The sequence below is a fragment of the Astyanax mexicanus genome, chromosome 10, assembly GCF_023375975.1.
Source record: "Astyanax mexicanus isolate ESR-SI-001 chromosome 10, AstMex3_surface, whole genome shotgun sequence".
NCBI lineage: Eukaryota > Metazoa > Chordata > Actinopteri > Characiformes > Acestrorhamphidae > Astyanax > Astyanax mexicanus.
In genome coordinates, this window is record NC_064417.1 from 25,794,601 (window position 1) to 25,807,045 (window position 12,445).

At 38.1% G+C, this 12,445-nt stretch overlaps 1 protein-coding gene across 4 annotated transcripts in view; it reads right to left on the reverse strand.

Annotated features, from left to right (window-relative positions):
• Positions 1 to 1,764: 1,764 nt before the first annotated feature.
• The window catches only part of fstl5 (follistatin-like 5), a 274,862-nt gene continuing 264,181 nt past the window's right edge, over positions 1,765 to 12,445 (reverse strand). For all 4 annotated transcript variants that reach the window (XM_049483812.1, XM_049483813.1, XM_049483811.1 and 1 more), the window contains one exon: positions 1,765 to 4,535. In XM_049483812.1, the coding sequence (XP_049339769.1) occupies positions 3,833 to 4,535 (703 nt within the window). In that variant the 3' untranslated portion in view covers positions 1,765 to 3,832. The remainder of the gene's footprint in view (positions 4,536 to 12,445) is intronic.

Below are 12,445 nucleotides of genomic sequence, written 5' to 3' on the forward strand. Positions count from 1 at the left end.
CAACACCAGTTTACCCTCCACTTCTAAGTGTAGTTCTTTAAAGTCAGGTCTCATTATGTCAAATAATGAAGGCATAATTAAACCACTGGAGTGGAGATAATTTCTTTTAAAAAGAAGCGAGAACAATCATTAAATTTCATCACAGCATTCTGCGCACATTATAGGAAACTGGGAACTCAAAAAAGTAAAAAGAAAAATAGAACAACTGTGCATTTTGTTTTTAAGTGATTTCACCTTATCAGCGGCCATTGATTATCCCATTAGAATTCTATATAAGGGCGTTTTTTTCACACCTGAAAGTCTGAAACAAAGTCTGAATCGAGGTTTAGAAGTTTGTTAGTTTGTATACTGTACATTTAATCTGGTTACTTTTAGTGTCAAACTATAGTTCAGCAAGCGCACGGGACTGCATCTCCCTATACTTGACATTGATTGGTTTGTAGCATGTTGTCAGTCTGGTGTTATGGTGAATTTTGTCTTCTTGCCACAATATGATTTACAGGCATGTCATGCAGCAGAAAAAGTGTAACAGATTAGTCTTGAATTCTTTTTATTTCTGTTTTTGAAGAAGAGTTTATCTACAGTTACAGCAGATACAGAAATCACCAGCGTAATCTGCTGTAGTTGGATTTTATTCTTTTTTCTATTTTTTTTAGCATATCTTAACTTTTAGAAATGTGATGTCTAAAAAACCCAACCATACTTTAGTTGATTCTGACCTCAAACCCTTTCCAACATTTTTCTGTTGGACCAAACTTTGGTCCTTTGTTCCTGACTATGGTTTGCGGCACCTTCACTGTAAAAATGTTTCAATTCTCACTGATTTAGCCTTTAGCCTACATACAATAAAAGCCATCAACACTGTCTTTAGTAAAAGGGGTCTACTGAGCAATTCTGCAGGGGTTCTCACCTGATGTTGGTCACGCTACTTGCATACTGGGTATGTTCTCCCCCATGTCTCACTCACCATCAGTGTGTAGTCATTCCCCACAGACTGCTTTCTCTTGGAATTCACATATGTGTGGTACAATAACTGCCTGGTTTCAGTGTTGGAGGCTATAAGAGCAAGTTATTGTGTGCTGTGTTGCTGAGTACCTGTAGACTACATGGTGTCTGGGTTCAGCTGATCATATCTACACTACCACAATACTTATATGACTGACAAAAAGACTGATAATAGTAATAGTCATGAATTCTCAGTTGTTAGCTTATGTTAACAAAAATGTAAGCTTGATTTATGTAAATTGTTTTTTTGTGCTGTTAACGTAAAAATATCTGTTGTTAGGTTCATGCTATTTAAAAATGATTACTACTGTAACTGAAAACTAATTCACCATATTTAAAATACTTTGTTGGACTAATTTAATTCAATAATTTACGTTGGCACAACTCAGGAAGTCTATTACAAGCATTGATTTTTGTATTTTTTTGTTGACCCAAGGCTTTATTTTTTAGATAAAGCGAATGTGCTCGAATCACTGATACTCACTGTCAGTGTGTTGTCATTTCCCCTCATCTTTTTTTTAGGCATATTATGTGTTTATCTTATATATTGGTTGGCTGCCTTGCCTTTGTGTTAAAGGCTTTAACAATATATTTTTTAAACAAACACTAAGCTGTACAATAATAACTGTAAAATTCCACAAAATCCTGCATTCAGTATTTTACTGCAATTATATTTACTGCATACTTTTTTTATTATTTTTTTTTACAGTTTTCTAAAACAAATTAGGCACAAAAAATAAAAGAATACAAATCTTTAGGTGATTTTTCAAAGGTATAAGCTTTATTTAACTGGTAAAATGTCAAGCATGATTTCTCTACATAAATAACAAGCACACGAGTCAACATACATGGCTACATGGGTCTGATGAAATCTCAGGGATGATCTGGATGATGTGACATCAAAATGTCTGGAACAGTGCAGCTGGTTCTTGCTTTAGAAAAAAAATAAAAGAAAGAGAGAGAGAAAGAGAAGCGGGTAACTCAACTACAGTCAAAGCTTTTGAAGATTTTTGACGACTTTTGAAGAAATTGGAGGGAAATCTACTGTGAGCTTACACCCTTCTGCTATGTACAGAACAGCAGAACAACAATGGAATGAAGCGAGTGAGTGAGTGAGTGGGTTCTCTGGGTGTACAATGAAAGATGGGATAAAAAAAAATACAATTTAAAAAATCTAAAATGGTTCTCTTTAAATGGTGTCCTTTAAAACACACAAATTTAATACAAAATTGTTTCAATGGAGAATCGCGCTGGAAAATGTTCTAATTGCTGAAGCAGACTCAAAACCAGAACCAAACCAAGCCCAAAGCCAAAACCAAAGGCAAAAACCAAAACCATGTGACAAAACAGCTCAAACCCGAGCAGTAGGTTTGAGCATCGGTGAAAATGCATAGAATCTGGCCATCGAGGATTCAAAGGTTCAACGCAACGTGCACGAGTGATTGTGCTTCCATTTACACTAAGAAGGTTCCTCTGTTGCTCATGCTGAGTTGGGGACCTCATGTAGCATTGTGACTCTGGACCTGTCAAATTAAAGATCTCCGGTTATATAAGCCTCGCCATGTACAAAGCTTGGTCTAACACCACACCACACACCGATACACACTGTATGATTTACTGAAAGCCAGCCCTCGAGTCCCCAGCAAGCACAATAGCAATGTCATGTTTTCTCCCGACCCTGAACTCACCTAAAGCCTTTACGTTCTACTGTGGAGTACGCCTAATCTCTTTTGTCTCGTCTCTTCTATGAAGAGCCTGTACTTTCGAACATCTGACCAACGATCTACTGCCTGCACGCCTACTTCTTGTATTTTATATCGTGTATCTTATATCTTACTTTTCTGAGTCATCCTGAACCTGAAATTGACCGTATCATTGGTTGTTCGGAAGGAAAACCCTACGCGTTTTGAATTTGTAACAATTTAAAGAGCGATTTAAAGTCGCCTTCTTGTGGTTTAATCAATTTTAACAATGAGGGGCCACTTGAATTCATCTAAAATGGACTTGAAATGTATAAACAGTGGTGGAATTTAACAGGTGAAGAAGTGGTTCTCCATGGTTTCTCCATGCTCTCCTTCACGGAGGTCATGAAAGAGCGTTTTATCCACAGTTTTATCCACAGTCGCAAAGAGAAGGACTATTTTTTGTTCGTATATTTTCCCCCTTTTTCTCCTATTTTTGAGAAAGTGAGTGTTCCTTCAAGGCACAGGAATTAACTGTGGGCCCGAATGTCTATGTGAATGTCGAATAGATGACTGAAAGGGGGAGAGAAATAGAGAATTCAATGTACGGAGATGATTCGAGTAGCCATACAGCCATATATATTTTTGTTCTTTCATATTTAAGTTTTATTTTGTCCCGTCCCTTGATTCAAGTTAAATTTGCTGTCCCTACCAATGTCTTAAATTATTTCATTTAATCAGGCTACAGTTCAATTTTATTACATTTTGTACATTTGTTTCTAACCTTTCGTAACCGGTGTCATAAGGGAATGACATCATACTAAGAAATCCCCCTATAGGATGCTATAGGGATAAGTTGACCTAACAGTGGAGTGACTAATAGTTAGTAGCTATATCACCTGGAAACCTACCCAGTGCATACAAAAAGAAGCATATCCCTCCGCTATCTACCCCGCCGCTCTACTTCTGATTAAAGTTCTCTGGAACTGATACAGTGTGTTTTTCGAACAGTCAATTTGGTATTTTTCTCGTAGGATCACTTGAGATTTCCTCTCAATAAATTAAACACAGACCAAATTCAGTGCAATTGTACTTGTTTTGCTTTTTCTTCCGCAAAGCCTTTTTCTGTTTTGTTCCTGGTGCCCCTAGGCCTCGCCCACCCACACTACAGTATTCCCCATGGGTACGTCAGTGATTTCACAGTTGAGCTTGTCCAGGCGTCCGTCCAGGATGAACAGAGAACTCTGGGAAGGAGTCATGAGGTACTGTCCGAACAGGCCGCTGCCGGTCATGACGCGGTTCTGCCGGTTCCAGCGCCACTGGGTGGCCGACGTGGGCTGTTTGAGGCTCTTGATCATTTTGACGGTGCCGGTGCTGAGCTCCACGTACAGAGCGTCCGTCTGCTGGCCCGAGCTGCCGAACACATTGTACTGGTTGACCTCGGTGAAGGAGGGCATGAAGGCCAGGTCGGAGAGATGCAGGTTGGTGTGGATGTTGAAGGGTTGCCCGATTTGCCCCCGGACGGAAATGGACTGCAGGCGCATCAGCCCGTCCCGGTCGTCCACGCTGACCAGGTAATGTCCGTCGGGCGAGACGTAGGGAGTGCCGCTCACGTCCCCGTTAGTGCCGATCACGCCGTCCGTCACGCTGTCCACGATCACCTGGGGACGCACCGCTCCCGTCGAGTCCGGCCTGCAGTTGACGAAGTAGTAGCCCCCCAGGTGAGTGTAGGCCAGCGACTGAGGGATGCAGTCGTACTCCCGCAGACTGATGTTCTTCACGTAGGAGGTGGTCTCCAGGTCTATCTTATGCAGGGCTGGCTCATTCTTATGGAGGATGATTCCGAACCTACAATAGAGGAGAAGATTCTCAGATTAGAACCATTAGACATTAACAGAGAATAACACTCCTACACCAGGCTTCCTCTGCTGGGGTCATTTAAAGTCCAAAAATTAAGATTACTATGCTGGATTTATGGCTCTAAGAAAAAAATTTAAACAGTGTAGATCAGGGGTCAGCAATTAAGTTTGGCTGTGGGACAGATATTTTTCAAGCCATTACTTGGCAGGCCACAAAAGAAAAAATCTGTTTTGAAAAATGAAGTGTAATTTTATTTTTTCCTTTTTTCTTGGGTTTACTTGCTTTTAGATCAACTGTTCTCCAATTGGGTTCCACCATCGTCTGGGCTGGAGAGCTACTAGTCTATAAACACACAGCTCCTCGCATGGAATTGAACCAGTGTCATCAGGGCCGTGGACTAATACACTACTACCACTGCCCTGGCTAGTGAATTGGAGCATGGCTGGGAAAAAATGCCCTTATAAGGAGATAGGGAACCCAAGAACTGGCGTAAAAATGAGCGGGCGGGAACTAAAGTCACGTCGTACGTGACAGAAAGACAGGAGAGGAATGTAAACAAAAGTTTGTCAGAGAAGCATTTTATTTTAATTTTTTTCTCTATTCTTTATAGTTCAAACAACCTCATGGGCCAGATGTTTCATGCCTATTGCAGCCTCCTGGTGTAGATTCTTTACACTTGCATATTATATTTCCATTAATGGTTCACTGCAAAAAAAAAACGAACTTAAAAGGGAAACTAAACCGTCTGATTTTTGCTGACTCCACCCTCAGCTCAAATTTGAAAAAGGCTAAAAAATGGAAGGGGCATTTGGTGTTGGTATGGTTTAAAGGACAGGGCAGCAAGGAGAGCTGATTGGCTGAGATGCAGCAGCAGTGTGCTTCTGATAGCAGTTAGGCACAGATGGTTGGACGTCAGCAGGGTTTGGTATTATTGGTTGACTGATTTGAATATTGTGATGTGCCCAAAGTATACAAACACATTGTCTTCACCATTGTTTTTAAAGTTTAGCAAATGTTTAAAAACATTAAGCAGGACTGGTTTGTTTTATTACATCAAAGGAACACATTTCAGCCATTAATGGAAAAAAAATATGGTTTAGGGTTTAGATACTCTGATACTTCAACTTCTACAGAAGTATTTTAAAGCCTAGTTTAAATGCTCTACTTCTACCTGAGTAATAAATGTGAAAACTTTTTATTCCTTTTTTGAGAACTGTAAATGATGGAGCTCTGATATATATATATATATATATATATATATATATATATATATATATATATATATATATATATATATATATATATATATATATATATGGATGAGATGGGGAGTTGGGGATGTGGTAAGGTGGTGATCAAACAACCTTCTGAATAACCTTACTAAAACTCTTACTGCTCAATGCACTCAACTCCTTACAGAAATGCTCCACTACCTAGTAGAATCAATTTCTGGGCAATAGAGACAGTTACTCCAACAAAAGCAGGACAAACTTTGTTTAATAACTTTTATTGTTTGCAAGGAACACCTCAACTGCTTTTGTGCTATATAGTGTATATCATCACTGTCCTATGAAAAACACTTATCTCCATTTTTGTCGATTTTTAGTTTACTACGTAATTTGAACAGACAAACTGTCCCTTACACTGTGCCAAAATTTCTTGTTGAACGGACCAATAGAAACTCTTTAAAATGACCTGAAATAAACTCTTTTTACATTGACTTCCATTAAAGGTTTAGAAGGTTTTTTCTCTCTCCTGTAAAGTTGCTGTTTTGGAGATAAGTGTTTTTCATTGGACAGCGACGATATTCACCATATAATAACTGTTCTATATTGTGAAGTTCTAATTTTCAATTCATGGGAAGAAAATCCATTTTAACTTCTGTAAGTTCCAGGAAGACCTTCCTCCACAGAGGCCTAAACCTGCCCTCAGGCCTGGTGGACTGCAGTGCAGTGCAGTACCAATAACTGTCTTTCTGACTGCAGCCAGTTCCACAGAGACCCGCACTGATCAGATCACACGCTGAGACAGAGCAGGCCTAATGAAGAAGGTGCAGAACTCCCTGTGGAAAGAGGAACTCAGCTCTGGAGCTTTTCCACCACATCAGCAGACAGCTCACAGGTGCAAAAAAATGATAGCTGGCAAAAGCCCAGTCCTGAAATGATCTTCTATTCAAATTTAAAACATCTAACCTCATTCAAATTCATTATGTGTTAAAAATAGGGATGTCCTGATTGGGTAATTTTGCCTCTGACTCAATCAGATTCTTTGATCTGATCTTTGTGTGTCTATAAACAGTAGAAAATCAAAATTGTCAGTTTGTTGTGATGTGTCATGCCTCCAGATGGCCTCGATCCAAAGTCACTGCAAAAATATGCTAGAAATTAGCATTATCTCATTAGAAACTGATGAAGACACAAATGAGATAGCATAAATAATTGGTCCAAGCCCAGATGATGTACGGCAGCATTGGCTTAGACCTGGCTTTAGCCATGAGGAATTTGGCCGTATGTGGTTTATAATCAGCAAGGTTGGTAATATTCAGTTGGTAATGCAGAGCGTGCCGACTGTCATACTATACTGATCAACCGGGGTGTTGACACAAGTGACAGTACGATTTCTATATTATACTCTATAATCAGGGTATTGACACAAGCAGCTTGGGATAATTCCTATATTATACTTTGGAACTGGAGTCGTTGCACAACCAGCTTGGGGCGATTCCTATATTATACTCTGCAACCGGGATGTTGGCACAAGTGGATTTGGAGAATTCTTATAGTATACTCTGCAACCGGGGTACAAAAAGCTTTGGTCAGTTCCTCCATTTTACTTTGGAACCAGGGGAATTTCTATATTATAATCTGGTACTGCGGTGTTGGCACAAATGGCTTGGGAAGATTCCTATATTATCCACTACAACCAGGGGTGTTGGCACAAGTGGATTGGGACGATTTCAATATTATACTCTGCGACTGGGGTGTTGGCACAAACAGCTTGGGAGGATTCCTATTTTATACTCTGCAACCAGGGGTGTTGGCACGGGTGAATTGGGATAATTACTATATTATACTCTGCAACCGGGTTGGACCAGCTGTCGTATTATACTTAGCAACCTTGGATTTGGCACAAACAGCTTAATACTAAATGAAAATCCAAAGAATCCCTGATCATTATCCATCTCTCAGTAAAAACGAGAGTGTCACTGTCCAAAAAGCCTCGATTAAATATGAGTTCCCTCTGATCAATTCTGTCTCAGACTCCGAACCCGCTGTCATTCAGCTGTTTTTTGCCACTTTAGAGCTGTGCCTGCTGACTGGGTCAGGCTGATACGTGGCATCTGCTCCAGAGTGATGGGCACATTATCGTTTGTGATGATGAGCTGCATTGATTGGCTGCTGCTGCTGTTTCTCCATTAGTGGTTTCGGTCAGACCTTTCCTGTCTGTTCGGCTCAGCAGGCCGTGAGATTCTGCTGGCTGTCCAATACTACGAGGAAACGTCCGACACGCCACAGCACAGCTGATTTTTTGTTCATTTTAATGCTCAGGGTCCTGGAGACCCCAAACCTTCTTCATAAGATCACAAAAAGCTAAATACTATATACACTACACTGTAAACTCACACATAGTCTGAACTCAAACAAATTAAGTCTGTTTTATGTAAAACTGGATACTTCCAAACATTACTCAACCTTTTTAAATCAGGTGAACATGTACGTCATGGGCAAATGTACATTCAAACTGAGATCTTTAAGTTAAATCAGCTTACTGTATAATAACTGATTTTAGTCTGTTGCTATTTGACAGCTTCTTTTCCACTGGCCTTTAGCACAATCTATTTGCATACTGGGTGTGTCCCCTAGTTTCTGACACTCACCATCAGTGTGTAGTGATTCCCCCTGGGCTACCTTATGGTAACTTTTGGTAGCACTTTACTTGGATGGTCCATTTGATGCCCACTTTGATGCTCAACTAACATTCAACTACATAAGTGATTCTCCATTGAAAATAACCCTACATTCAACTCTAATCCAAACGCTTATCTTAATATTTTAGGATTGGGTTTAGGGTTAGATTTTAAGCTTAGGTGAAGGTTAGGGTAAGGGTTTGGTGTAGGGTTAGATTTTAGGGTTGATTAAGGGTTAAGGTTAGGGTTAGGTGTAGGGTTAGATTTTAGGGTTGATTAAGGGTTAAGGTTAGGGTTAGCTTTTAGGGTTGATTAAGGGTTAAGGTTAGGGTTAGGTGTAGGGTTATGTTCTATTTTGAATCATTTACATTCAACATAGGCTTAAGTTAAATTTAATGGACATTCAATTCAGTGTTAGTTGAATGTCGGTTGATCATCAACAAGGCCATAAAATGGACCATCCAAGTAAAGTGTTACCCAACTTTCAAATGATTTCACAGTCGCAGACAAATTTCCAGAGTCGAAAAAAAATCACAAGAGTCTTATCGCAAGTTTTGAGACTCAGCTTACGCAAGTAGTGACGAGAACAATGTCAACAACCAATAGGAGAGCACAAACCAAGGCAGCTGAGGCCAAGTGCTTCTGTTTCTGCTCCACTGTTAATCAACAGCTTCTCTTCCTGTTAAACTCCACCAGAAGCATGATGGGAAATAATCTCAGAAAGAATCTAGTTGCAGTCTTGTAAATAGTCCCCCCCCCCAGTCTTTGCAAAATCTTAGCCTGTGACTAAAAAGTCTGGGACGAGTCCTTAGAAGTGAGAGGGTGTCAGATTTTAGTCTGTTAAAAGTATTTCCAGAGTCTTCTAAAAGTTGTGTGGTGTATGGACAGCTTTAGGTAAACTTGTAGACTTATATTATGTATATATTAGGATTAATCTGGCCTCTTTGTTGTAGGCTGTAAGAACAAGCATATTTTTATGAGCCGCTAATTCTGAGCTGCTTACTATTGAAACATAATAACTAAAAGTTTTTAATAAACATTACAGATTCATTCATAGCTTCTTCTGTCTCTATAGTCTCATGGAAGGTTTTCCACATTATTCTGGGGCATGGCTGTGAGTATTTGATTGCAGTTAATGACAAAAGCTAGAGTTAGTGACCCACAGCTTCAACATCATTCCATCATGAGAACACAGTTCTCTACACTGCTCTAACTGGCTTTAACTGCTGTCCATGCAAACAGACAAGCGCCATCCACATTCAATGCAGAAGGCTCCACACACATATATCCCACAGGACAGTACAGTGTTCTTAAGTGACATGGGACATGGCAAAAATCATGGGACACAAAACTAGTTCCTATTTCATGTCAGTGTACAGCACACTCATACATTTTCTCACTCACTCTTTATATATTAGAATTGAACAGGCTGTTTGTTCTGTTACTGTGCCTGAGGTGATGAAGGAAAAAAGTCAAAAAGTAAAAAAAATAAATAAAATTAATTATGCCTGCACTTCCTGTTAAACACACAGTTGTGGCCTTCAAGTTAAACTATAACAAGAAAAGTACAAATGCAGAAAATGTGCCCTTGAAATCGCTGAAACAGCCAATAAAATAAAACGCTTTCTGGATTCTTTCCCAATTCTGCTGTCCGACTCTTGGTGGCCTTGGGTAGAAGTGTTCACACTGCTGTATTTGGACAGCTGATAGAAGACAGATCAGTTACAGAGAGCTGAATCCCTTTCATTATTCTTTTCTCTGGAGCAATCCCTCAGGCCGTCTGCACAATCACACAATCATCTGAATCTCTGCAGCCCTGCAGCCGGAGTTCACCCACAGCACTGCTCAGTCCTGCATCCCAACCTAATGCCATCCGCAGAGGCTTACAAACAGCACTGCAACAAAAGAAAACAGAGTTTCCAATGCTAACTGCCTACCAGATTTAATATAGTATAATATTAAAGAGCCTGCAGTTCCTCCTCTGGCAAAAAAAAAAAAAAAAGTACTTTATTTAAAAAAAGACCTTTTATTTGCAGCTCTACAACTTCCTCTATCTAAAAGTTATGGTTATATTAGTTACTGAAACATTCATAGTTAATGAATTATTTATAATTATTTTCATTTGTAGAAGTGACTGAATTATTTATAATTATTTATAGCAACTAATAATCATTTAACACAATTACTTAATAATTTATAGTAGTTACTGAATTATTTATAGCAGTTATAGGATCACTTTTAGAAATTACTGACTATTTTTAGCAGTTACAGGATCATGTATTGCAGTTACTGAATCATTTATAGCAGTCACAGAATCGTTTATATCAGTTAACAAATTGTTTATTGCAGTTAATGAATCATGTATAGCAGTTACTGAATCATTTATAGCAGTTAATGAATCATTTGTAGCAGTTAATGAATCATTTATAGTAGTTAGTGAATTATTGAAAAAAGTAATGAAACAGTTGTTGGATTATGTACAGTATAGTAATTGCAATCATATATAGCTCTTACTGGATCATGTATAGCAGTTAACACATTTATTGCAGTTAATGAATTATGTACAGCAGTTACTGAATCATTTATAACAATTACTGGATCATTAAGCAATTAATGAATCATTTATAGCAGTTAATGAATCATTTGTAGCAGTTAATGAATCATTTATAGCAGTTAATGCATCATTTGTAGCAGTTAATGAATCATTTATAGCAGTTAATGAATCATTTGTAGCAGTTACTGAATCATTTTTAGTAATTACTGGATCATTAAGCAACTAATTAATCATTTATAGCAGTTAATGAATCATTTATAGCAGTTAATGAATCATTTGTAGCAGTTAATGAATCATTTATAGCAGTTAATGAATCATTTATAGCAGTTAATGAATCATTTGTAGCAGTTACTGAATCATTTATAGTAATTACTGGATCATTAAGCAACTAATTAATCATTTATAGCAGTTAATGAATCATTTATAGCAGTTAATGAATCATTTGTAGCAGTTAATGAATCATTTATAGCATATAATGAATCATTGATAGCAGTTAATGAATCATTTATAGCAGATAATGAATCATTGATAGCAGTTAATGGATTGTTTATAGTAGTTAGTGAATCATTTATAGTAGTTAGTGAATCATTTATAGTAGTTAGTGAATCATTTATAGTAGTTAGTGAATCAATTAAAGAAAGTAATGAAACAGTTACTGCATTGTTTACAGTATAGTAGTTACTATATCATTTATAGCTGTTAATGGATAATTTATTGCAGTTAATTAGTCATTTACAGTAGTTTACCAGCTGTATTTTTAATACTGTAATTTTTTTAAACTGATGGCAACAATAGAAACACTTAAGATTAAGTCATGGCCATTTTGAAGAAGAGTTTAGAGGTTTAAAAGCAGCTGCCAACAGCCTATAGTCAGGGTTCAAAGCTGGGTGGTATTAAGAGCCAATAGTTTCTCCTGGGGCAAAGGACATAAGGCCTTTATTTTGTTGCTCTATAAAGACCAGTGACAAAAGCTAGAGTATGGTATAATAACAGGTCTATATAAAAAAAGCCCAGAGCTGGACTGTTTCTTTTTTAACACCATACTTTTTTATATCTTGCCGTGGGTTTGTTCTTTCTTCAAGGGACTTGAAGCCATGAATTGAATTTGTTCTCAATGTAACTCAATTAAAGGCCATTTATCTTCAGTTCTAGACCTTGGTTTAAATGGCCTGATTCATCAAAACTTACCATTCAAAAACAAAAAGATTCCTTTCTGCCCTTGGCTACTGGCTATCCTTGTAGAGGATATCTAAAAAAGAGATGTGCATCCAAACTAGTTGAATGATCGGTAGACACATTATTTTAATAGGATGGAGTAAAGTAGGAGCACTCTAAATTCAGGAATGTCCTACAGAAATGAGCAAGATGGCTGCTGTGTATGAGAAACTATTATTTTTTTTCTTGTTGGTACAGCAATCAGTGCCATGGTAAATTATA